Source organism: Ambystoma mexicanum, chromosome 9, assembly GCF_040938575.1.
Source record: "Ambystoma mexicanum isolate Mex_15411 chromosome 9, UKY_AmexF1_1, whole genome shotgun sequence".
Classification (NCBI taxonomy): domain Eukaryota; kingdom Metazoa; phylum Chordata; class Amphibia; order Caudata; family Ambystomatidae; genus Ambystoma; species Ambystoma mexicanum.
The window spans coordinates 1,499,536,640-1,499,564,348 of NC_090931.1; the positions used below are offsets into that span (position 1 = coordinate 1,499,536,640).

Consider the following 27,709-nt stretch of genomic DNA (forward strand, 5'->3'; position numbering starts at 1 on the left):
CGACGACATTGCCCACACGCACCCTGTCTTTGCATTTACCGAAACTTAAGTTAGGCCTAGACGCCATCGTGCACAGCAAACATGGTGTGAGTTCAGCACACTGTAACGAGGCCCCCACCTTTGGAGGGCCTTTCATGCATCTCTGCCGCCTCAGCAGCCCTGGCAGATCCGCTGCGAGCGCGTTCCCATGAGAAAGTCGGAGATGAGCTAAACCCGAGATGCCAACACGGCAACATTATATTAGTAACAATGTAATATTGCACCCCGTATGACCCAGACCGCAAGGCCGGGGCAACGGGGAAAAAAGCTGAAGCATCACTATCTGAAGAAGGTAGAAAATAGTTCAAGTATTGGTGTTAATGAACTACCTCTGTTTAAAATGTGAACGAACCATAAAAATGTAACGTTATATGATATCCCTCCAGGTCTGGACTAATGCTGCTATAACCACGGAGAAAGATGTTGACCAAACGTGTAACCTCTATGTGTAAAAGTGTTTTTCAATAGTATGTAGAAACTTGAACTCATATATGTTTTGAATCACCCAAAGCGGCGGGCATCAATCTCTGTAGGCCATAACCTAGATATCCCTCGTATAACGTCTAATGTACATACAATACGCACACAATGTAGTGAACATAATGTTAGGTAATGAAAAGGTACTGGAACCGACTGTATTAAAGAAATGTGTAGCGAAAATGAAATATATATATATATATATGTGTGTCTGAATAACGTTAAAATGAGGCAGAACAGTATAAAACTTCTGCATTCACTGATCAGCAACGCACGAGGAAAATACCTTTGTGAGTATATGCAAGGTCATTCCCTCTCCCACCCCACCAAGCCTGCCAGATAAAAAAGCTAAGACTTGTGCTGCGCTCCCTCACCTCCCCCAACCAAGCTGGCGTTACTTCAGAGAGTCAGAGGCCCCGGCGCCGCAACCAAGGCCACAGCCCGCCACCTGTGTTATTTACAGCACGGTAATAAACCCACGGATGAACCCACTGATCTACCAGCACCCTCTCATAAATCCCCACGAACCCCCCCAAGAATCCTGACCCCGTGTAAGGACGACCCCCATCATTGGGACAAGACACAGAGACCCATCTATATAATAACTTCTAACGCAGCAGACAGACATGTATCACTCGGCCCAGGTCCCAGAGCCCCGTCCCGTGACCTAAAATACCGGTCAATAAGACTCAGGTAAATCTCACCCCAACCAACAACCACCAGACCTCTCACGAGGTGCATTCCTCATGTGTTGCGTTTATTTTATAAGATAAGCTACGGAACAATTTATTAGTGAACGTAAATGTCATTTTCTGAATAACTGCAGTGTGCATGGCCTAGGGCAACTAAGACAGGAAAGGTATTCATCATTGTCACAGGCTGCCCCAGCGCACCAACACCGCACGGATGACCTCAAGCCGGCCTGCCAGGCCCAACCCAACCCACGAGGCTGACCAGTGACGTCGTCTTGCCAAGACCAACCATGCTGCAGCAACACCTATAGTTAGTCGACGATACCCAATCCCAATTAACTTGTGCCCCCTATAGTGTTTAGGTGTTAATGACGTTTTCTGTATTAGAAATACGCCTGTCTTTGCTATTGTCAGACAGAGCGCTCTCGTAGGTTGCAGAGTTCTTTGCATGCCTTATCCTTGGATAAACTCCCACTTACGCTCACCCGCACTCTGTCTTGGTCTTATTCCCACTACGGGAGAGTCCCTTATTGTCTCTCATTGCGGGGAGGATCGTGCTGAAATTGGGGGCGCTTCCTTTCAGTGGTGACCCCGATAGCGTGATATCTCCAAACTATTTTTCCTAACTCCTTCTTAAACGACCCCCTTGTGGCACGAGAATCTCCGGTCGAGAAGGGATACGCACGGTGAGCCGTCTCCGGGAGGCCGCCCGCCAACGGCGACCGGCACAATAAGAAGTGCGCACTCAATGAGAAAGGGTACGGGATCCCGATTGGAAAAAAATCCCCTTTGAGTGCCGCTCGCCGGAGCCAGGGGCTGACCGTTGAGTTACCGGTGACGCCGCCTGGACGGACCCAGTTTCGGAGAGTATCGGTTCAAGACGGGCACGTGAGTACCGAGTGCGAGTGATCGTCAAGGGGAAAAGAAAGGGAATTGGGAATAACAGAACGGGGACAGGTAGAGGAGAAGAATATCGGGGGTCTACTACAGACGGGTCTTGAAATTTTCTTTATTCTTTCTTTTGCATATGGCCATTAGGAGTAAGAAATAAGTGACGTGGTAGAAGTGACGGAAACCTAGCTCCGAGAGGGGGTGGAAGGCGGCGCCGCATAGTACTATCTAAATTAGTACTGGGAATATATGAAGAAGTGAGAAATAAGTTATTGGTGTCTAGCAAAAGGAGACACCGGGAATATTTTTTAGTGATTGTGCTCTCTCTCTCTATTTCTTTTTTTCCATTTCCACGGGGTAGGGGGTGAAAATGAGAAGGGTATGAAGTAGTTAGAACATCTTAAAAAGTGGGGACTCAGTAGTGGCACGTACAGACGTGAACATAGTAACCTTAGTAGGGAAATAGGGACAGCTGGCTAGGAAGGAAAGGGAGGAAAAAGACAAAAGTGTGAGTGGGAAGTATTGTGAAGGGTGCGCGCACCGTACGAGTGTTAGAGACGAACAGGTGGCCGTGAGGTGGTGCCAAAGAGTGTGGACATAACCAGTACTAGATCGATTGCCAGTGAGATCACATAAGTGTGCCTGAGAATGAGAAAGAGATGAGATATGGTGAGTGAGAAGAGATTTGTGCACTGAATTACAGTGGGTGACAATTTTGAGAGGTCCGCTCTTGTCTGTGCCATAAAGGTACACGTACGCATATTTACACCTATTTAAAAGTTACGAAGGCGAACGCGGTAGCGCTGACGATTTAGAGGATGGGGGCTGAAACTCCCTTGTCACACATTTGTAAGAGCTTGCCGGGATATGCTGAACGCATAAATAAATATCATGATCAATGGTTAACAGAATTGAAAGGGGAGGGGTTGCCCCAGATTTGGCCAGAAGGAGGGTCTTTTGACAAAAGCGTTCTCGATATGGTATGTACCTGTATTCGCCTCAAGTATAAGGGGAAAAAATGGCAGACTAGGAAGGAGATATTAGATCTCTGGAGATTGTTTGAGGAAGTACCCCCACCCAAAGCCCCAGCACCAAATATTGATTTACCCTCCACCACAGACAATCCACTAATGATCCCGCGAGAGGAAAAGGAACAGTTAAGTACAGAACAGCCTGCGGAAGTGGTTATGTTGTACCCAATATTACCTAAACCAGCCCCTGCAACAGGATATAGCGACCCGATTTATGTGCCTCCCCCTTCAACCAGCACGCCACAAAGACCAACTGCACCCCCACCATACGAAAACACTAGAGAGCACACCCAGGGAGGCACACAGAGAGTGGACATAGAGAAGTTAACGAGTGACTTAGAGTAGAGGCTTACAGTGGCACGAGATGAGCTCTCAAGAATAAAAGACATATGTGAACGCACAGCGTGCGCCCCCACACAATCTGGACGCACGTCTAGAGCGTCGAGCGAAAGTAGACAAATTGAGGAAGGATGGAAAAAGGGGGAAATACTGTTCAGAATTGAGGAAGAACCGACCAGGATAATAGAAGTAGGGACAGCAGAAGGAAGCATTGGTGATGTCTCGAGAGAGAGAGGGATCAGAGAGGATTTGTTATGTGATGTCAGAGGAAGGGGGGATGAGAGTGATAGATTGAGCATGGCAGTAGGAGGAGAAGGCGAGGAGCTAGATGGGGCATGTTCACTGGGGACTATAGAGGATGAATGGATAGGACGACTAAGAAATAGGGTGGGGAAGATGGCGTCATTAGAGTCAGCAGTGACTAAGGAAAAGGAAGCTGCAACGGCGAAAGGGAAATTACAACTACCATTACTCCACAGGGGAGGTGGGAGGCCGAACTATATACCGTGGGCTCAGATGGACAAGGCTAACTTAATGAAATTACTACCACAGCTGTCAGGAGGGGCAAGCAAGTGGATATATGCATTTGAAAAACATACCGCGGGTATACCGCTGGCAGTAGGCGATGTGAAAAGCCTACTAGTGTCCTCAGTAGGGGATCAGGCAGACAGAGTGTGGGCTAAAGCGGGTTTTCCAGCTGTAACTTTGGAGTGTGATCGCCATGATGGGGCTTCTTTTAACACCGTGCGAGCAAGGGTGTGGGACGCACTGCGGGAAACTTTCCCAGATACCCCTGATCTGCAGTCAGTAATGCAATGTACCATGAATGATGGGGAGGACGCTATGGATTACATTCTCCGGGTGCAGGAGATGTGGAGAGCGGAAACGGGTACGCCCTGGCACCAATCCACGTCTCTATTTTACTTCATCATTAAAAGAGGGCTCCCAAAGGAAGTGCAAAAGGCACTAGATAAAATAGCAGGTGTTGAGGCAAAAGGCTGGCCGGAGATCCAAAGCATAATAGTACACCATTGTAAAAGGATCAAAGAAAGAGAGAGGGAAGTAGCACAGAAAAGGTTGGCGGACGAGGCGAAGTTGGTGCAATCAAAATTGGTGAAGGTCGCAGCAGCGGTAGCGGGACTCCCACTCATACGGGAGGGAGAGGAAGGAGAGGAGGGGCAAATAGCAATACAAGGAAGAATAGCAGCGAATTGGGCAGGACAAGGGCAACGACAGTGGACAGAGCAGGAGCAGAACGGAGGTCCAACGTGGCAAGAGTGGGCCCCAAGAGGAGGAAGAGGTGGGTACAGGGGGCGAAGAGGAGGACAAGGGTATGGAGGAATGGGAGGAAATGGGTGGCAGGGTCCCAGAGGTCCACAGGGGAGCTGTTGGAATTGTGGGAGATGGGGGCATTACTCAAGGGAATGTAGGAGCAGACAAAACAACGGTTTCCAAGAGATAGAACAGTACGGACACCCCCATCCAGGAAGCCCCTACGGCCTCCCCATGGGACAATACCAGCAACCAGACAATGTAGTACAAAGGAGTAACGCACAACTACACGGACATCAATACCGAACACAAACCAGCCCACAGAATAATGACAATGTGCACTACACGCCTGGTAATACTTTCGCCACAGGAGCTAATGGGGCACCAGCCCCCGCACCTTACAGTGGAGTGTCAGTAGTTTCGGGGAATATTTTCGATCAAGGGGGGGCAATGAGACACCCCGCATAGGACAGCCCACAGAGAGCACTTGCGTGTCCAGTACTGTCTACGACCCACAATGCATCAGAGGAACCATTGATAGGAGCGCAGATAGGAGACAAGCAATTCATATTCATGGTGGATTCGGGAGCGGAGAAATCATGCATTAGAGAGGGCCGGTTCCCGTTATCTAATAGAACGTTAGAGACGCAGGGGTTCTCTGGGGCTGTAATTGAAGTTCCTTACACAGAGGTATTGGATGTGACAGTGGGGGGTAAAACAGTGAAAGCACCCTTGCTGTACTATGAAAACTCTCCCATCAACTTACTGGGGAGAGATCTCTTGAGCAAACTAAACATGACCATATCATTCACAGGGAGCGGCATCGTATGTTCAACGCCAGGCATATGCCCCCTCCGTATATTAGCAGTAATACACGGCCACACAACAATAAAAGAGATCAGAGGGGTACCAAGAAATGAGGAGATGTTTGTTGAAGGCATGAGAACATTGGCTCTCATAGTACCAGAACTAAAAAGGGTGGAGTGGAGAATACCAGCAGAATTCCTTTTTCGTCCCATAGCAAGCCCTGACACTGCTCTTGGGGAAGTACTATCATTGGATTTGCATGCAATACATGTATCAGCAAACAGAATATGCGTGATTGGTATTGACATGGAAGGGTGTGAGTGGCGGACAGTATTGTGTACAAATGCAAATATCCCCCTGAGAGAGCTCTCGGACGAGGAGCTATTTTCTGACACTGAGGGAGATGGTGAAGTAGTGATGGAACTGGCAATGCCCTGCGACATCGTAGTTACAGCCAGACAAACTAAAGTTGAACTAATGGCGGTAGTAGGAGCACCGCATACATTTTTTGATGAAGACATGAGTTCAGTACCCGCTAACTTATGGACTAATGGCCCCCACGATGTAGGGTTGCTACATGAAGTTCAGCCTGTGGTGATAAAAGTAAAACAAGGAGCAATACTACCCCGGGTGAAACAATATCCACTGTCGCGAGAAGCAGAAGAAGGGATCAGAGAGACAATAGAAGCACTGCTAGCACAGGGTATAATAGTGCCCTCAAACTCCCCATGCAACACATGCATTTACCCAATCAAAAAAGCGAAGGGGGGTTCATGGAGGATGATACAAGATTTACGCCCATTGAACGATGTGGTAATGAAGGAGTTCCCTTTAGTCCCGAACCCGGCGACAATACTGTGCAACATTCCAAAAATAGCATCACACTTCACAGTAATTGACTTAAAAAATGCATTCTTTTCGATTCCCTTGGCAGAAGAGAGCAGGTACTTGACAGCATTTACATTGGGAGGAAGGAGGTTCGAACACTGCAGACTACCACAAGGATATTGCGAAAGCCCAAGCATATTTAACAGGGTACTACATGAAGATCTGGGGAATTTGTCTGTAGAAAGCACAGTGATTCAGTACGTTGATGATTTATTGGTTTGTGCACAGGCTGAGGAAGAATGCAGACAGGACTCGATAACACTCTTGACATTATTGGCAAATAAGGGGTACAAGGTGGACAAGGGGAAGTTACAATACTGTCTGACGGAGGTCCTATACTTGGGTCAGTTGATATCAAAGGATGGCAAGCGAATTATACCAGACAGGGCACAGGCGATTAGAACAATTGGGGAGCCCAAAACAGTAAAAGAGATGCAGAAATTTCTGGGTATGTGTAACTATTGCCGAGCATGGATATTGGACTATGCAGCGTACACAAGGCCCTTGCTACAGGCACTGAAAGAAGCACAACAAGAACACAAACACATAGAATGGACAGAGGTGATGAACACAGCATTTAACTCACTAAAAGAGCTGATATCAAGCGCTCCAGTACTAGCAAACCCAGATTATGGGCGCGAATTCTTCTTATTTTCACACTGCAAAGGAACATTGATGACAGCAGTACTGACACAGAAAACATCTTTAGGGCACAAACCACTCGCTTACTATAGCGGCACCCTAGACGCAGTAATGCAAGGTCATTTCGCGTGCGAGCAATCCCTAGCTGCAGCCGCGTTCGCAATTGAAAAAAGTGCCACGATAGTAATGGGCTGCCCGGTGACACTGTTCGTGGAACACTCACTTTTTGCAATATTAGAGCGAACAAAGAGCACATTGACAACACAACGCGCCACAGCATATGAGATAATACTGTCCAGCGCTAACATCCATATAGTAAGATGTAAAACAGTGAACCCAGCCACATTCATCACAGAGGCATGCACCATAGAGGACATGCAAAACCACAACTGCGCCACGTACACAGGTGACGAAAGTAAGGATCAAGTGATTTTTGAAAATGCCCTGACCGAGGGTGAGGTGTATTTTGTGGACGGGTCAGCATCAATAGACATGGAGACAGGAGAAAAGCATGTGGGTATGGCAGTGGTACGATTAGAGGAAGATGAATATGAGATACTAGTACAACACCGCCTCCCATCACACTATTCAGCGCAAGCAGCAGAACTAATAGCGCTAATAGAAGCATTGCATGCCGCCAAGGGGTGCGCAGTGACCATATATACAGACTCAGCATACATGACAACAACAGTTCACGGCGGGTTGGCCCGGTGGGGGCGGAGAGGGTTCCGACGAGCAGACGGAACGCCAGTCCAGCATGCAGAATTATTGAAAGAACTGATTGAGGCCCTGCAAGACCCCACGGCAGTGGCCATCGTAAAATGTCAAGCTCATACCACCAATACAGATTTTGTATCTTTGGGGAACGCGGCAGCAGACGCCGCTGCCAAAGCAGCTTCATATCTACAAAAAGGTAAAATAGGAGAGTACATGTTGCACCACACAGCAAGCCAAGAAGTCCCCACAGGATACAACATGATGTCCACACAGGAGATAATAGAGCTGCAAGAGGGAGCTAGTGCAGAGGAAAAATTGCTGTGGACTAAGAGAGGATGCAGCAAATCACCGACTGATTTATTGTGGCGACAAGAGAGTTCAGGAAAAGTGGTAATGCCAATCACGCTGTTAGAAATAGCATTTCAACAACTACACTTTCCTGCACACAACACAAAGAAACACATAATGGCAGAGATACAAGAAGATTGGTTTACACCTTGCCTCCAGGAACACGTCACAAGGTTAGCTCTAGAATGCACGACATGTCAAATTTACAACTCAGGTATGACATTGCGTACACTAAGGGGTACAATACCAAAACCAAGTGGCCCATTCAGAGAGCTCCACATTGATTATGTAGACATGGGAGAAAGGTGTAACGGGGCTCGATACATGATTGTGGTTGTATGTCCATTTTCGAGGTGGGTGGAGGCAGGCCCTTGTGCCCGCCCTGACGCGAAGGGCGCCGCGAAGTTCCTAGTGCGGGAAGTGTTTCCGCGCTGGGGAATTTGCGACGTTATTCGCTCAGATAACGGGACGCATTTTGTTAATGAACTCTTTAAAGAAGTGACTACATTATTGGGAATAAAGCACAAATTATGTTCGATTTATCATCCTCAAAGTAATGGCGTCGTAGAAAAGATAAACGGCCTGTTAAAAAGCAGATTATCAAAACTTTGTTTTTCCCTTAAAAAGACTTGGATGTACTGCCTGCCTTTGGCCTTGTTTGAGCTACGAAACCAGCCAAGTAAGGATCACCATTTGTCCCCGCACGAGATCGTCACGGGAAGAAGAATGCACACAGCGCATTCGCCTCTCCGTGAGCGTTCTGATGCACACAGAAGCGCAGCCATATTGGGGGAGGAGTTCACAGAATACCTGCGAAAATTGACACGGGCAGCGCGCGTAATTTCAAAGCAACTAGCCCCCCCCTCGACAAGAGAGGAGGGGAATGCGACTGAACCAAACGGTTTGCCTGAAAAACCACTACAGCTAATGCCTGGGGACCTTATATATGTTAGAAGTTTTGTGCGGAGGTGGAACGCACCACGCTTCCATGGCCCCTATGAGGTAGTGTTTTGCACGCCTACAGCAGTAAAGGTTAAGGGCCTGCGATATTGGGTGCATTTGACAGATGTACGTAAAGCTTACAGCGCCGCGGAGAGTGAGGTGCAGGATGAGGCACAGGCAACAGCGGACGATGAAGTTGTGCGGAATGAATGATTTGAATTTTGTGTGCTTCATGAGATGAACAGTGAACACAATTAGCGCGCAACAAATGTCCTGGACTAAAACATGTACACATGTATATGTAAATTTTCTTTTTACAATTTTTGAAAGTTTTGCGTGGGGTTCTTTTTTTTTCCTTCCTGTACTATTTAAGATGTTTTTATTATTGTTGTTTTTAAAAATGTCATGTTTTTTTTTATTATTTATATATATATATAGTAAGTTACAAATAATATTGACTGAAAGCTACCTTGTCTGTCAACAAACCCCCTTCCTCACCCAACCCTATATTTTATCACCGAAACGTTACAATGTGGAAATGCTTACATGTTTGTATTTAATGAACTTTTGTGTCTCAAACAGGATTTATCATGGCATCGAATGGGCAGCCTGCAACTAATAGATATGTTAGATTTAGAGAAATGTTAGTGGCTAGATTAACATATTCATTTGAATGTGGTTTATCAATGTGTGCTATCGTGTTCTTCATCTCAATGTTTTGTCTGGTGTTACACTGGATTATAGCGTTCATCTCTACCGAGATGAACGAGGGGGGAGGGGGGAACAACACCACCCTTGCTCCTGGAACGAAAACAATTCCGACTGTAGGTATCAAAGAAGGTGATTTCTTGATCTGGGATGGAGCACACTTTGTGTGGGGATACTATACTACACCACCCACTGCTGTCCTCTCACAATGGAGAACCAAAAATGTAGATAATGACACAATGTCCCAACCTGGAACATACAACAACCACACGATCCCTCCCGCCCCAATTTCAAACAACGATCTCTTGTTTATTAATGAGGATGGAAAAGTGATTATGATGGCAGACCACACGCCCCTATATGAAGAATTAGAAAAGGGGGGTGGGAGGGAGGAAGGGGGGCCTGGTTCTTCACCTCCTATAACGAGAAGGTACAGAAGAAGGGAGAAAAGTAGGCGGAGAAGAGAGACTGGTGGAAAAGGGTATGATGAGTATTATGGGCTAGGGTTAGACAAAATGGAAGACCCACGACACCCTCACCAAGCAAATAAATGGTATGCAGATATGAGCACAACAGCTAAACAAACAACCAATGAGAGCTGTTATGTCTGCTCACTTATCCCCCATGCATCAGGCACACCTAAAGTATTGTTGCCACGAGAATTGCCCATTGTGGATGCCCAATGTCTCCTTCATCTCACGCTGTGTAGAATAAAGAACACTTTCCAAGCACACGATGTCTCTTTCAGAATGGTACAGAACAACAAAACGTGCTATTCGCAAGCGTCTGGAGTGATCTGCCTTAAAGAACCTTTCTTTGCAATACAAGGGACACTGTTTTCCGAAAACAAATGGAAAGACGAAGAAGTGCTGTGCAAGGCAGAAGCGCTGAAAGGTGTCCAACCGGACAAGTTGCGGTGGATGGAAAGAACGTGCTTGCCAATATGGAAAGAACACATCCCTAAACTAACATGGGTAACAGCGATGGAGAAACCCTTCAAGCTACAAAGTGAAATACAAAACGAACTATGTTTCAAGGGAGAAGGAAAAATGGCAATGGGAACGAACACGAACTGTAACAAAACTCTCACCATCCCGGATATGAAAAAAGGGACAGCAGCATTAATGGACACCTACTGGGTATGCGGAAACCAGGCGTACCTGCACCTTCCCCAATCATGGAGTGGTAGCTGCTCAATGGCCACCTTGCACTCGACACTAATGGTGATTCCAGAAAGCCATATTGACAGAAGTAACATGATGAAAGGAGGCTTGAACCAGAATGCAGCTTCTCCAACTACACAAGCGCACCTTTATGTCCTGTCCTCCGGGGGGAAGGAAGAAGAGCTCTCAAGAAACAAGCGAGCCTCGAACTACATATCACAAGCATCATCTGATTTATTGGCACAGATCCCAGACAAGTATCGCCTGTTCAGCTCCGTGGAAACATTCTTTGCTTCACTAGTGTCCAGTGTCCAAGCAAGAGCAAATGCAAAATGGCTCCAGATCACACGGTGGGAACTGATCCAGTTGGCCAATGACACTGAAGAAGGGTTCAACATAATAAAGGTGGAACTACGAGCTCTGCGACTAATGACCATGCAGAACAGGTATGTTCTAGACCTGTTGACAGCTATCGATGGAGGTGTTTGCCGAAAAATAGGAAGTGCGTGCTGCACGTTCGTACCTTCTGAAGACGCAGAAAATGGGTCCCTGTCCCACGTCATTGAAGCAGTACATAACCTGGGCGAGAAGATGAAAATGGAAGGTGGAGCTGAGGATAGCTCGTGGTTCGACAATATCTTCTCCTGGGTTCCCTCATGGCTTGGAGTGACAATGAAGTTCCTGATACCAATAGTGGTGATCATCCTTGTGATGTTCTGCCTGTGCCAGGTGGGCCTCCGATGTTGTGCTAATGCAGTCCCTAACGGTGCAATGATGATGGTGACAATGGGCAACTCCGGTGGTACAATTAAAGCAACACAAGAAGTACACGTGCAGACAGGAACAGAAAACACCCCCAGGTACCAGTTAGTGCCTATGTGCCGTGACAAGTACATAGTAGATAAGCTATGGCACACCACGATTAAAGAACCACGAGACGTAGAACTGGAATGGTATGAGGAGGTCTGGGTAGATCTGGAAGAGACCGGCGACTGTATATATTTGACATGTACACCAGACGAGTATGCTAGGAGAGGTGAGAGCTTAAGGGGGGTGTGCAGAGCATGGATGCCTATAAAAGGAACTCCTGCATGGGATGGTGCAGTGTTAGAAGAACAAGAATGTAGAAGATTAGAAGAGCTAAAGAAATTCGTTACTTTAAGTAACGAAAGGGGGGAAATGTAGGGGAGGAATGGCCACGAGGCCCTCCTCACCTACAGCTCCCTCCCCAGGTGAGGACCATGGCTCGGTGGGAGCACCCTCATGCCACCCGGGCCCAGGTGGAGGGGGGTTCACCCGCCGACGACATTGCCCACACGCACCCTGTCTTTGCATTTACCGAAACTTAAGTTAGGCCTAGACGCCATCGTGCACAGCAAACATGGTGTGAGTTCAGCACACTGTAACGAGGCCCCCACCTTTGGAGGGCCTTTCATGCATCTCTGCCGCCTCAGCAGCCCTGGCAGATCCGCTGCGAGCGCGTTCCCATGAGAAAGTCGGAGATGAGCTAAACCCGAGATGCCAACACGGCAACATTATATTAGTAACAATGTAATATTGCACCCCATATGACCCAGACCGCAAGGCCGGGGCAACGGGGAAAAAAGCTGAAGCATCACTATCTGAAGAAGGTAGAAAATAGTTCAAGTATTGGTGTTAATGAACTACCTCTGTTTAAAATGTGAACGAACCATAAAAATGTAACGTTATATGATATCCCTCCAGGTCTGGACTAATGCTGCTATAACCACGGAGAAAGATGTTGACCAAACGTGTAACCTCTATGTGTAAAAGTGTTTTTCAATAGTATGTAGAAACTTGAACTCATATATGTTTTGAATCACCCAAAGCGGCGGGCATCAATCTCTGTAGGCCATAACCTAGATATCCCTCGTATAACGTCTAATGTACATACAATACGCACACAATGTAGTGAACATAATGTTAGGTAATGAAAAGGTACTGGAACCGACTGTATTAAAGAAATGTGTAGCGAAAATGAAATATATATATATATATATGTGTGTCTGAATAACGTTAAAATGAGGCAGAACAGTATAAAACTTCTGCATTCACTGATCAGCAACGCACGAGGAAAATACCTTTGTGAGTATATGCAAGGTCATTCCCTCTCCCACCCCACCAAGCCTGCCAGATAAAAAAGCTAAGACTTGTGCTGCGCTCCCTCACCTCCCCCAACCAAGCTGGCGTTACTTCAGAGAGTCAGAGGCCCCGGCGCCGCAACCAAGGCCACAGCCCGCCACCTGTGTTATTTACAGCACGGTAATAAACCCACGGATGAACCCACTGATCTACCAGCACCCTCTCATAAATCCCCACGAACCCCCCCAAGAATCCTGACCCCGTGTAAGGACGACCCCCATCATTGGGACAAGACACAGAGACCCATCTATATAATAACTTCTAACGCAGCAGACAGACATGTATCACTCGGCCCAGGTCCCAGAGCCCCGTCCCGTGACCTAAAATACCGGTCAATAAGACTCAGGTAAATCTCACCCCAACCAACAACCACCAGACCTCTCACGAGGTGCATTCCTCATGTGTTGCGTTTATTTTATAAGATAAGCTACGGAACAATTTATTAGTGAACGTAAATGTCATTTTCTGAATAACTGCAGTGTGCATGGCCTAGGGCAACTAAGACAGGAAAGGTATTCATCATTGTCACAGGCTGCCCCAGCGCACCAACACCGCACGGATGACCTCAAGCCGGCCTGCCAGGCCCAACCCAACCCACGAGGCTGACCAGTGACGTCGTCTTGCCAAGACCAACCATGCTGCAGCAACACCTATAGTTAGTCGACGATACCCAATCCCAATTAACTTGTGCCCCCTATAGTGTTTAGGTGTTAATGACGTTTTCTGTATTAGAAATACGCCTGTCTTTGCTATTGTCAGACAGAGCGCTCTCGTAGGTTGCAGAGTTCTTTGCATGCCTTATCCTTGGATAAACTCCCACTTACGCTCACCCGCACTCTGTCTTGGTCTTATTCCCACTACGGGAGAGTCCCTTATTGTCTCTCATTGCGGGGAGGATCGTGCTGAAATTGGGGGCGCTTCCTTTCACCTGCGACAGAACAGAGCCCCCGCACTCCCAAAGACTCTCTGCCACTGTCACCCCACAACAAGAAGCAGAGAGGCCTCACAACAAAAGGGAAGGCTAGCCCATACTGCCAAGTCGAATCAAGATGGCCAAAACAGGAGGAGAGGGGAAAAACATCAAGCCCAGTCCTCCCCTCTCCTTACCTTCCCCCGGGCTGTGCAGGACCCGGGACACAATGCTCACGCTGCGGTCCGGAGCCCAGCAAAGAACCGAGCAAGGCAATCCAGCTCAACTGTGACCCCAAGCCCCGCAGGGGGCTCAGGAGCAGTGCCGCACCTGAGGGAGCCGAGGGCCCCGCCACACAGCCCCCCCCAGGGGGCCAGCAATCGGTGCTCCCTGGTGCCCCGCACCGGGAAGAAAAAGTCCAACCTGCCGGAGGCAGGAAAAATTTAAACTGAGTGACATGGATGTGGGGGAGGAGTTATAGGGATTTAAAGAAATAGAAGAAGGTCCTGTGTCGGAGGCGGGTGCCTCATGAAGTAAGTACTGGGACGAGGAAGAGTGGACGTGGAGGTAATGAGGCTGTTAGTGCGGACAGTCTGTGCGTGTTCTGGTGAGTAGTATCTTCCGTTCTGCGCAGCCTCAGTATAGCGCTGGGGGGGGATCCCTGATTTTTCAGCTGGGCAGTTTTGCGTCATTGTTTTCATGGCGGCTGGTTGCTGAAAGAGGTCAATTCATAGGAATCCAGCGAGGATCAAAAGAGAGAAAAACAATATCACTGGGGAGTAATCGGGCGAGGATCAGTGGAGAGAAAACTATTGACGGTCACTGGGGCGAAGTGAGTGCGCAGGGACCAGATGAGGTGAGTTACCTCCATTCGCTTCCTTGTGAACAGCAGTTATTGCTTCCATGCAATCAGGCTCTCCCTCGCGCTTGTTCTTCTTTTTGCTGATAGATTTTTATCCATCAGCGGTGATTTTTGGACACCGAGGCTTGAGCCTCATTACTCCATCTTCTCGGGTTGAGTATGTAGTCGTGGGTTTGTATTCTTCTTGGTCTGTGTGGTCTTGTCACAGTAGGGCTGGGTTTACAGGGTCTTCACAGTGAGGTGAGGCTCTCCCTCATCCACCCGTAGACTTTAGCTGCGCTTTGGCTTCTGGGAGTTGTAGTATGAGTTGTACTATGAAATGCGGGGCTAGACGGGATATAATTTCCGGCATGCATCATGCTGGTGTCTAATTAAAAAGGATTGGCTGAAGGTGACCTTTGTGACATGTGTCCAGTTGGCAGCACTTGTATTTGTATGAATTAAAGAGAAATATGAGTGCTTCTGTCAGGAACACTTTACAGAAGTAATAAGTGCAGTGCATTCCCTTACAATGGTGCTTTAGAATGTTATAAAGTGAACAGTGAGCAGAAAATGGTCGAGAGGTGGGGACAGAGCAAGATACAACTGGAAACCCGGGCCTTTAGGTGCAATGGTATTCCTGGTATCCACTCCCTCAGCCTTTCTGTGGGCAGCACTGAGGAGATGGCTGTGTTGCTGTATTGAGCACTGCACAGGATGTGGTTTCCACTGCCGACTGTGACCCTAGTGCATGCCCTGGCTCCCCCACCCCCAGGCCGTCTTGCACTCTCACAGGCATGCATGAAAGGAAGTGCACCGGTCCCAGTAGAACTTCCATGCTGGTGAGAAAGGAGCTTGCAGGGGGTGAAATGGCTACTTGGCAGTGAGAATGTTCACATGCACAAAAAGATTTCTAAGGCAGCGTTGGCACATTAAAGCAGTGGGAGAAGGCTAGGACTAATGAAACACATTAGTCAGGAGCCTGGAAGGTGTAGAAAGGGGCTGTCATGAGGAGAGGCAGGGCCCCCTGGGGGGATTGAGGACAATGCATGCCATCCAGCAATTGTAAGGTCGTTTTCAGCAGAAATGTTGACCTGTGAATGACATGACCACCACAGAAATTATGACAGCTTTCCATCATCCTCTGTGTTCTACCTGCATTTTACTTAATTTCCCATTAGTATATTCTCTATTATTTTAAAGGTTATATTTTCAGCTTGCCTGAGGAAGCCTACATTGGAGTGGAAACATTGCTTTCACCCTTAGAAGTTGCAGTAAGTGTTTCCTGGCATTGCAATGCTAGTTCCTCTTGAACACATGGTGACATGCATTGGACATCGCAATATTTCTGAAGATCGCTGAACAAAGCAGACCTGTTTTTTTTGCTACAAGTAAGACCTTTGGTGATAAAAACTAACCATTTGGTGATAAACACAAAGAAATGTGAAATCCTGGTGTTGAAGAACCTGAACAGCCAGGGAGGGAAGAAATCGAAACAACTGAGATGGTTCCTAGGTCAGGATTCCATTCAGATAGCCCAGAGCGTAAAATACCTCGGCATGTTAATAAATTCATCAGTCAACGATGGGCCATGGATTACTGAAACCAAAAGGAAATGCAAGCAATTGGCAAGTCAAGCTGTCATTATGCAAAAGAAATTTGGGAAATTCTCAATAAAACCAGTGATAGCTTTTTACCAGCAAAAAGTAATCCCAGTCTTATTATATGGTGCTGAAAACGCTTTGGGTTGTACCCATGAAACATGGGCATCACTGGAGAACTGTTTCTGGTCGAAGGTATTGGTTCTCCAAAGGGGAATTCTGACAGCATGTGTGAGATATGAGCTGTCGCTCATATCGCTCCATGCTAGGGTATGCTGGACCCTGGTGAGCTTGTTTCGCAAAACTCGCCATTGCGAGCAAATACCGCAATTCGACATCTTTCACGATCTGACACCAACAAATAACAGCATGGTGTCACTGTGGTCTAAGAGATGCGAAGAGATTCTGAGTGTACATGGAATCAGTTTGGACATGCTTCATAATGACCCGAACGCCGCCAAACTAAAAATCTGGCGTGCGGATTGGGATCGAACTTGTACACAACGAGCTGCAAAAAAGATGATGAGTGAGGCGCCGCTCGAAACTCGGGCATTTAATTCTCCACAACGCTACATTGAGTTGTTTCCAGATCCTCAGGCACGAAGAGTGTTCATGATGCTGCGTCTAAACATATTTAAAACCAAAGAACGGTTGGCCTCATGGAAATGTAATAAAATCACAAATCCATTGTGTAGACTATGCACTAAAGACAAGGAAACCCTTAAACATTTGGTGCTATTTTGCACGACACTTCGATCAGAAAGGACAATCCATCTGGGCCCTTGGGGCCTAAATCACCCCTCCCTTTGTGCCGACGATTGGTGGGCCAATATGTTTCAAGGATCGGACATGAAATTGATACTACCATTGACTTGTTTTTTAATGATAATTGAAAATCGTTTGAATTTATCGTTGGTTGATGAGTAATGAGGATAGTGATTAGACCGCATGGAAGAGCAAATGGGAGGGGTTTTTCTAAAGGACTGTGATTCTTTGATGTGTTGTGTTTTGTTTGTAAATATTTTAAAGGTTTGTGATAAACCGATAAAATTAAATAAAAAAAAATAAATAAAAAAATAAGGGTTGGACTTTACAGGTTCACTTGGGATTTCCATGAGAATGTGGAGGATTTGAATTAAATCACATTATGTCCACTCTTCCTTGTCACAGTACTTACCTCATGAGGCCCCTGCCTCCGACACAGGACCTTCTTCTATTTCTTTAAGTCTCTATAACTCCTCCCCCACATCCACGTCACCGGGGAGCACCGATTGCTGGCCCCCTGCTGGGGGGACTGTGTGGCGGGGTCTTCAGCTCCCTCGGGTGCGGCGCAGCTCCTGGGCCCCCTGCGGGGCTTGGGGTCCCGGTTGAGCGGGATTGCCTCGCTCGGTTCTTTGCTGGGCTTTGGACCGCAGCGTGGGCATTGTGTCCCAGGTCCTGCTGGGGCCAGGGGAAGGTAAGGAGGGTGGGAAAGCTCTGTGCTTGCTGTTTTTCCCCTTTCCTGCTGGTATTGCCATCTTGGCGTTCCATTGTGGGTCGGCATGCCAGCTCCTTGGTGTGCCTTACGGAAGCTGGTGCCTCGTCTGGTTTTGTTTTGGAGGTTGTAGGCCGGCACAAGGACATCACAGCCCGGGTCTTACAGGTAAGGAGTTGGGGGCTTTGTGATTGTTTGTGCCCTGATTCTCCTGCCGTTGGAGCCGTGCAACAACATGCCTCCTGTTTAATGGTATTCTCACAACATTGCTCCAGAGGCGGATGGGCTCCTCTTCTGGTGGGGAGGTGCAGATTGTTTTTTTTGGTTTTTCCCTCTTGGTTGGTGCCTTCTGGAGGGGTACCCATTAGCTCGACAGGTAGAGCATGGGGCTACCAGCTACATGATGCAGGGCTCAAGCCACTTCTCTTTCATGTGATGTGTGTATATAGGTGGCGAGTTAGTGGTGTGTTTGTGTCTGTGCTAGCCATGGGTATATTTCTGCTGCACGCGGTCACCTTGTCCTGTCCTCTTCCTCTGAACTGTGCGGGGGACAGACAAAGGAGATTGATTTTTTTTCACTTGTCCGGCATAGGATTATGGAAACTGCTAATGCATCATGGAAGTAACGGCCATGCAGGGGCTTCTCAGTGTCTATACTTTTAGGGCCCAGGTCCTCCGGTGCCGACGTGTTGCTTTCACGCCTCTTCTCAGACGTGTGGAAGTAATATGGCAGTTTGAGGCACATGTCTGTGCTTAAAGGGGTTCGCAGAACCCCTGTTGCCGGTGGAGGGGGCTGTCCCTTCTGTGAGTTTCTGGTATCAGCATACCCCAGGTATGGGGTTGCCTTTGGTGTCTGCTATCCAGGATGGATTGCATTGCGCCGGTTTGTGACGGTACTCTGCCCATTGGGAGGGTGCTATTGTAATGCCAACAGGTCATGTTGGTGATGGTCTCGCCAACCTGGTGGCTCCTCTGTCGGCTGACAGGGCCATGGCCTCGGGGGGGTTGGTGCATCTGCCCAGAGGCATGTGCATCTGCTGGACTACTGGGCTGTCCTGTATCTTCCCTTTGATGGGTCCAATCTCCGAACTCCGAATTGTTGCTCTGGGTTACCGTCATGCCCGTTCCTCTCCCTGTTTGAGGTCAAGTTTTCTACTCGTGGTTGTTCCTGGTCCCTATGCCTTCTAGGAAGTGTCAACTGCTTATGGGTCTCGATGCCCTGCACTGCTTCGTTCGGACAGAACGCTTCAGCATGGAGGCTTTGCGGAACGTTCTCCGGATGTTGTGCAGAGGGGATTGGATGAGATCACAGCGTTTTTGGTTTCAAGTGCTCTCGTCTGGGGTGCGATCGGCTCCTGGAGTGTTCTCCATGCTGGTGGCTCCCCTGGTGGTGCATTTGCATCTGCAGGGGGTGCACTTTTTTCCCTACCTGGACGATTGGTTGGTCGAGGAGTCCTGTCGGCAGGCTGTCCTGCCTCATCTCCCTTTAGTCCTCCAGGCATTGCGGGACTGGCGTTTGCTGGTGAACTGGCGGAAGTCTCAGCTGGAGCCTTCTCAGGATCTAGTTTTCATTGGGGCACTGTTTTGCACTGGGATGGAGAGGGTGTTCCTGTCCCTAGAGAGGGTCCTTCGCTTGCTGGCTGTTCTGGGCAGGGTTCTCAGAAGGCAGTATGACTCGGCTCGCTTGTTGCTGAAGTTATGGGGCACATGGCGCCTTGCATGTTTTCTAGTTCCTTGGGCCCGTCTTCAGTTACGTCCCCTGGTGTCTTATCTTCTCTCGCACTGGCTCCCGACGTCTCAGCTTTTGAGGCTTTCATTTCAGTGTCCCCAGAGTTGTGAGTCTCCCTGCTGGGATGGCTGGGGGTTCCAAATCTACAGGCTGGGGTGTCCCTGGTCCTTCCTCCTGTGGCCACTCTTACTACCGACGCGTCCCCTTCAAGGGGTTCTGCGGTTGGAAGTCCACTGGATGCAATGGGCAGTGTGGCTATTGCACGGTCTAGGCTGATATCTCAGGGGTTCTCAGGTACTGTAGTTGAGTCCATAATGAATGCTCTTAGACCCTCCACTCTGAAGGTGTACAGCAGGCATTGGGGCCATTTCCGAGACTGGTGTGGGCGGTCTGGGATCCCTGGCCTGCGTTCTGGCCTCCCCGCTATCCTTCAGTTCCTCCAGGAGAGCTTTGAGAAGGGCCTGGCGGTTTCCATGCTTCCCTGCTTCCCTCTCAGTGGGCCCCCATTAATTTCCCATTGGCGGACCCTGATGGTCACTTGGATGGGGAGGTGTTGTGGGGAAGTCGCTCCAGGGTTTTTCTTCTTCCCATCCTTGTACTTATAAAGGGCTTCACCCTTGGAATCTCCCTCTTGTCTTACAGTTCCTTCAAGGGCCTCTTTTTGAGCCCATTTCCAAGATTAATATCAAACATCTTACACTGAAGACTGCCTTTCTTATTGCCATCACTTCTCCCCGTAGGCTTGGGGAGATTGGGGCTCTGTTATGTCACCCTCCTTTCCTGAGGGTGCTGCCGGACTCGGTGGTGCAGAGGTGTGATCCGAGGTTTCTCCCTAAAGTTGTTTCTCGGTTTCACACCTTGCAGGATCTGGTTCTCCCTGCCTTCTTTCAAGATCCGCAAACGCCTGAGGTGGTGGCTTGGCATAACATTGATGTCCGGCGGGTAGTGTTGGAGTATTTGGCTAGGATTGCTCTTTTCCACCAATCTGATAGTCTTCTGATTACTTTTGGCCCACTTGGGGCTGAGCATAAGGCATCTGTGGTTTCCATTTGCCGGTGGTTCCATGTTGTGGTCTCCATGGCCTATGTGGCTTCTGGCCTTCCTGTGCCTGTGCACGTTCAGGATCGGTCCACCAGGGGTTTGGCGGCTTCCTGTACCAATGCAAGGAGGGTTTCTCTGCAAAAGATGTGTAGGGCTGCCTCCTGGGCTATGGGTTGAGTTTCTCCCACTGGGGGGTTGGCTCCTTCGGGGTTGGAGTTTTGTCTGTGGGGATGTGAATCGAGAGTTATTGTGGGTGTGTGTTTTGCTGCCCTGTTTTTGGCTCTGTGTCTCATTGGGACCTTTTCCCTGTTGCTGCTTTGGTATACCTCATGAGGTAAGTACTGGCAAGGGGAAGAGTGGACGTTAATGCTCTGATTACTTACCAGTAATCTTCATTACTCCCAGTGCTACTCTTCCTCGTCGCAGTACTGACGACCCTCCCTGCGGGGATGGTCCCATGCTCCAGCTTGATAATATGAAACTGACTGACGTGGATGTGGGGGAGGAGTTATAGGGATTTAAAGAAATAGAAGAAGGTCCTGTGTCGGAGGCAGGGGCTTCATGAGGTGAGTACTGTGACCAGGAAGAGTAGGACTAGGAGTGATGAAGATTACCGGTACGTAATCAGAGCATTACACAATCTTTCCCATGCTACACGTGAGTAGGTCAGGCCTGCCTTTATTCTTTGCATTCTGGGATCTGCAGTTTCGGTTTTCCCACTTCAAAATGTAGGATTTTTTTAAAATTGCCTTTTTGGTTTATATTAAACCTTAACCAAAGTATAAAAACAAGACAGAGAACATATTTATACAGATTTCATTAAAATCGACTTATTATATTAATCTCATTAGTATCTGTCTTATAATAGAAGTCACCTATACTTTCATCTGATACATTTAATAATTATCATTATATTTAAAATAACAACAAAAAACAGTCACCGCCATATATTTCAGACACTTGATTCCTGTATTGATATAAATCGTGCATATGTAAAATTTCTCTAATTTATCTTAATATGTCCAGTATAAGGAATACTTGTTTCTCTGCACAGAAACGTGACCATAGGTTGTTGCGAAAAACTGGGACGTCTTCCCTTCCATTAAATACTTCCTCAAATATTTACCTATTTTCTCAGAAAGATTATGGCAAATAGATTAAGTGTTTTAATGTTTGCACAACCACTTATAGTAGCGACAGTTACATTTATTCCGCGCTACCTTCGTTCTTGCACCAATTACCTCTTACGTGGTTAAATGATGTAGCCTAAATCTCATGTAGAAAGATCTACGTTTGCAGCCTGGGAGTGTTCTCGGGTAGTTCTGGAGAGTGTTTCAGCGTTGATCTTCTGATGCTACTATATAGAAGACATGATATTTCTTTATCCCATTCCTAGAATTGCACCAATCATTATCTCTATTAACTCTTTGTATCATTTGAGAATTTTCTTGCAGATCAGATCCATTCATATTTAAGTTACTCAATAATTTCACACATTTCAAAGCGTTCAATGTCAAAGATAAGAGGACGAGTTAATATATCAAGACTGAGACTGGGATGCATTTGGGTAACATCAAAACTCTCTTCCAAATCAATGCTTCTAATATTGGCCAGATTTGGTCATCCTGATCAAATAACAACTCGGATTCATACGTAGGTTTGTTGCCACTTAATTCTGTAGGAGTTGAAGACTGATTTTAAAGAGTAACGTCCAAAGTGTAAATTGACCTTTTTCCTCTGGGCAGCCAGCATGATACTTTTGGCATGTAGCCTAGTAAGTTGTAATTTTAAAGAAGGATTTTTTTATAGAAAGGAAAGCCTAAATAGATTAATTGATCAACAACCTCCATTTCTGACCCAGCCAAGCGCCATGAAAACAAATACTTCTTGCAGGCTTTTGAAAAGATTCACATGCTTGACTTATTGCAATTTAATTGTAAGTTATTATCATTCATAAACGTGTACAATGCATTTAAACTCCATTGTAACCCAATTGGAGTGTGGTCCAGAATGACCAGATCATCCACATACACAAAGTAATGTATCGAAAAAGGACCCAGTTTAGGATGGAATGCTCTCACCCTATTCAGTTTGATTTTGGTTGAGTTGGGTGAATTAGATTAGTTAGTGCGCTCTACCCCTTATGGTTACTGGTTCTTGTAGTTCTTGACTATTCCAATGGTTGTGAAAACCAATTACTGGATGGCTACATAGGGACTGGTATCCACCAGGGACCAGTAAGTTAATTTTTTAGTTCTATGTAGGCCTGTGCGCTTTGTTATATACACTACTCACAGATTTGCCTTTTCAATGATTCAACTATAAACTTGTTAGTAACACTTTTGTAGTTTATTCAGTTCCTTAAGCGTATTTGGTTACTGTGACAGCTCAGAGAGTGTACACGATCAACAAAGACCCAGGGAATGGGAAAAGGAGACCCAAGTGCCAGCGGAAAACGGGGGAGGGGAACTAACCAAGGCGCCCATAAAGGGAGAATGGTGGGGCCAGCCCAACAAGAACCCCGTTCCCCCTGTACCCAGAGGAAAAGTGCGGCCTGACCCCTTAATGAGAGAGTGGTGGGGACAGCCTGTGGAGAAGCCAGCTACCGCTGTACTCAGTGAAGCGGAAGAGCCACGGGACAACTATACTGATCCCGAACAGCCACCTCGCTATCAGATAGCAGTTCCGCGGCTGTTCAGTCCAACATGCGGATACGCAGACCCCGGCCCTAATGACATAGCGGCGGGAAACCTGCGGCCAACAGGGGCCCGCAGGTCAGACCCGGAACAACAAGAGGTAAGGAGGAGGGATGAACCTCCGTGCTGCTACAAAGCCACGATTCTGCAGCTGGACTACTGGTGTTTACAACCCGGCCGCGGGAAGGCAAAGTGAACCGCTACGCGGAGACACGGCTCACGTGTCAACAAACTGCAACAAGCAACAATATCATAACCTGCACAATTTCCCACACGAACCACAGAGACATAACCCACCCCTCTTACCAAACTACGTTTACCTGGGCATTTGGGATGAATCCAGGGGAACAGAGGCAGGAGGACCGTTGGAAGAACACCTGACGCTATGTTTTCAGAGAAAAGGGGGCAGGGCCTGGGAGGGTTCTTATAGACTGGGGGAGGAATTAGAACCTGATTGGCCAGTTGAAAGCTGCCTATATAAACAACCAGTAGGGTTGAGAAGGTGTGTTCACTCTTGCTCTCATTGCAGAACAGACCAGACGAGGAGACAGGAGCTACAGGGAGCACCTGGGCGTATGAAGACTAGGAGGACAAGACTTGCCAGAAGTCCATACATCGTGCCCTACAAGGAAGCAGAAGAAAACATTACTCCACAAGAAGGAAGAAAGGGAAGACTTCTTGAAGAAAAGACTGTGTTGTTTACAATCCTATCAACCTTATTAAGTCTGAATAAAGACCAGATTTTTATTTTAATTTACAACCGCCTGACCGTCTCATTGTCACAAAGTTTGGTGGCAGTGGTGGGATTTAAGAAACACGGCATGGAGGGGATCATCAAGGCGCTGGCCGACGGACAGCAGCAACTCCAACAATTGGTCCAAGTTCAAGGACATCAAGCCCAAGCAGATTGGCAAGCCCTACAACAGGCCCTGCAATTACAAGCTGTCAGTCAGGATGCCCTAAAGAAAGTAACGAAAGCAGTGGTGGCCTATAGAGGAGCAACACCTGTCCCCTCAAACATACTACAGAAATATCAACCAGGGGGTGACCCAGGATATTTCTTCACAAACTTTGAAAGGGTTGCTAGAAATTCCCAGTGGCCCGTGGAGAAATGGGGACATTTTATAGCCCCATTATTAACTGGCTCTATGCAAGGGGCCTACCAGGCGGCAAACCCCAATGGGGACACAGCACACTCCGACATCAAAAGAACCATTCTAGAAAGGATGGGGGTGGATGAGGAGGCATATCGCCAGAAGCTAAGAGAAACCAGACTACGCAATGTGGAGACTCCACGGCAGCTGTACTACCGTGTGCATGATTTAACAGGAAAATGGTTAAAACCAGCCACCTGCACCATTCCGGAAATACTAGAAAAAGTGAAGCTCGAACAGTTTGTGGACGCGCTCACCAACACCATGCAAAGGTGGGTCTGCCAACACCATAGACCCACCCTTAACAAAGCCATAGATATTGCCACCACATTCCAAAAAGCGGGAGGAACCAGGTTAAGTCCATTGGAGGTTATCAAAACAACACCTACCAAACCCATCCGAGTGGAACCCAAAGGAACAACGTGAACACCATCCAACAGACAGCCCCAATGATTTGATTGTGTGGAGTGGGGCCATAAAGGCCGGTTTTGCCCAAAGAAGAATAAACCAGAGCCAATGGAAATAGGATATACCCAGACTCGGGAATTCCGAAGAAGACGGGAGCCATACCTGGTGGAGGTCAGGGTCGACGGGGTGCCACGACAAGGCCTGATCGACAGTGAAAGCGAACAAACCGCCATAAGACCAGAAGTAAGTGGATCGGGGATTAAAGAGGAACAAGATATTCCGGTTAAATGTGTACATGGAGATGTCAGATTTACCCTAGAAGTAAACGGGGTTAGTACACCAATGGAGGTAGCCATCATGCCACACATACCCACTCCAGTACTAATAGGCACTGATCCACCCAACTTTGAAGACTGTGTCACAGAGGTAGAATGGTTGAAAACAGCTCCTTTTTCCCATAGAGAGGTTAAAGCGGATAAGGGAAGGTTGGCTAGAAACTCCAGAAGAGAAGCGAGGGAAGAAAAAAAGAAATGGGTGGAAAAGTTCAGCAGGCTGATATACTGGATTCCAGAGGGAAACAGGTCTCCTTCAGAAGCAAAACATTGTCAGACCCGATCCTAAGCAATGCCTGAGAACGAGCAATGGAAGACCCGGACAGCCAAACTTCCTATCCTAAATTCAAATTCAAATTCAGGAGGGGACTGGTGTACAGGATTACCAAGAATCAGAATGACCAGGAGATAGAACAGCTACTAGTACCCACTAGTTTCAGACAGGCCGTGGTAAAGATGAGCCATGACAATCAAACCGGAGGTCATATGGCTAGGGAGAAAACCCTAGAGAAAATCCTCAGAAGTTTTTATTGGCCGGGAATCTACCGCGAAGTAGCCAGACATTGTGAGGAGTGCTCAACCTGTCAGAACAAACCCGGTTAAACCACAACGCGCCCCTTTAATGCCAATGCCCCTGATAAAAGAACCGTTTTTTAGGATTGGTATGGATGTGGTGGGGCCATTGGAACCCAGCAGTCACGGGTTCCAATACCTGTTGGTAGTAGTCGACTATGTGACGAGATATCCGGAGGCTTTTCCCATACGGGGAATCAGTACGAAGCAAGTTTGTAACCAGTTGGTACCGTTCTTTGCCCGGGTGGGTATTCCATCAGAAATTGTAACAGATCAGGGTAGGAATTTCGTATCAGGAATAATGCGGAATGTCTGTCAACAGTTGCAAATCAAACAGCTACGCACATCCATCTAGTAGTGACACCTACAGACAGACGTTTTGGTAGAGCGTTCTAACAAAACTAGCAAATTAATGCTCAAGAAAGTAACGGCACCTACAGGGAAGAACTGGGACCGAGCAGTACCCTGGTTCCTCATGGTACTACGAGATACCCTGCAGTCCTCAACGGGTTTTTCACCCTACGAGTTACTATTTGGCCACCAACCAAGAACAGTATTGGACATAGCAAAAAATAAGTGGGAGGAACAAGAGGAAACCACTACTCTGACAGAATATGTATTAGAAATGAGAGATAACCTGACCAAATTAAGGGAATTGGCCAGGGTTAATCTCGGAAGATCACAATTAGCCCAGGAAAAATACTACAATAAGAGAACTAGAGTCCGCCAATTCAAGATCAGAGACCAAGTACTAGTATTGTTACCCACAAGCCATAACAAGATGTTGGCGCAATGAAGAGGGCCTTATAAAATAACAGGGGTATTAGGCCCCGTAAACTACTTGGTTGAACAACCCGATCAGAAAACGAAGTTCCAGAATTACCACGTAAATCTCCTCAAAGAATGGAGGACACCAGACCGGGAGACCACAAGTATACAAGTTACGACTCGCGAGAACACAGATTCTGCTTTTCTGCAGTTCAGTGGGGAACACAACTCGCCTCAAAAGAAAAACAAGAAATGGAGGAACAACTCAAACCCCTAAGAAACGTATTCTCCTACCTTCCAGGTAAAACTCACCTTACAGAACACAAAATAGAAACTGAAGCAGGAAAAAGAATCCGGCCCTATCGCCTTCCGGAATCCAAAAGGATGGCGGTGCAGGCAGAAATTGAGGAAATGCTGAAGTTAGGCGTAATTGAACCCTCATGTAGCCACTGGTCCTCTCCTATTGTATTGGTGCCTAAACCAGATGGCAGCATCTGTTTCTGCATGGATTATAGGCAGTTAAATTCCATCTTTACGTACCAAGCTTATCCCATGCCCCGGATCGATGAACTTATAGAACAGTTGGGTTCAGCCAGATATATCAGTACCATAGACCTGACCAAGGGATACTGGCAGATTCCCTTACGAGCAGAAGACAAGATAAAAACTGCCTTTTCCACCCCATCAGGACTGTATAAATTTACAGTTTTGCCATTTGGGTTGCATGGAGCGCCAGCAACCTTTCAGTCACTAATGAACCAGGTACTGGCACCACACCAACAATATAGTTCCGCCTACCTAGATGACATTGTGGTGTATAGCAAAACCTGGAAGGAACATATGGAACATCTCACTGCAGTAGTGACATCTCTACAAACAGCCAGACTTTTTATCAATCCAAAGAAAACAGTGTTGGCTACCAATCAAACTAGATACTTAGGCCATCTGGTTGGGAACGGGGTTATTAGACCCCAATTGGACAAAATAAAAGCTATTGAAAAACTACAGATGCCCAATAACAAGAAACAAGTCAGAGCGTTCCTGGGCTTCATAGGCTACTACC

General features: G+C 47.3%; 1 protein-coding gene across 1 annotated transcript in view; it reads left to right on the top strand.

Moving 5' to 3' along the window:
- The window catches only part of LOC138489316 (zinc finger protein 420-like), a 147,844-nt gene extending 133,896 nt beyond the window's left edge, over window positions 1–13,948 (top strand). Inside the window, exon 2 of the mRNA XM_069617014.1 lies at window positions 9,668–13,948. Within this exon, the coding sequence (XP_069473115.1) occupies window positions 9,676–12,141 (2,466 nt within the window). The 5' untranslated portion in view covers window positions 9,668–9,675 and the 3' untranslated portion in view covers window positions 12,142–13,948. The remainder of the gene's footprint in view (window positions 1–9,667) is intronic.
- Window positions 13,949–27,709: the final 13,761 nt, after the last annotated feature.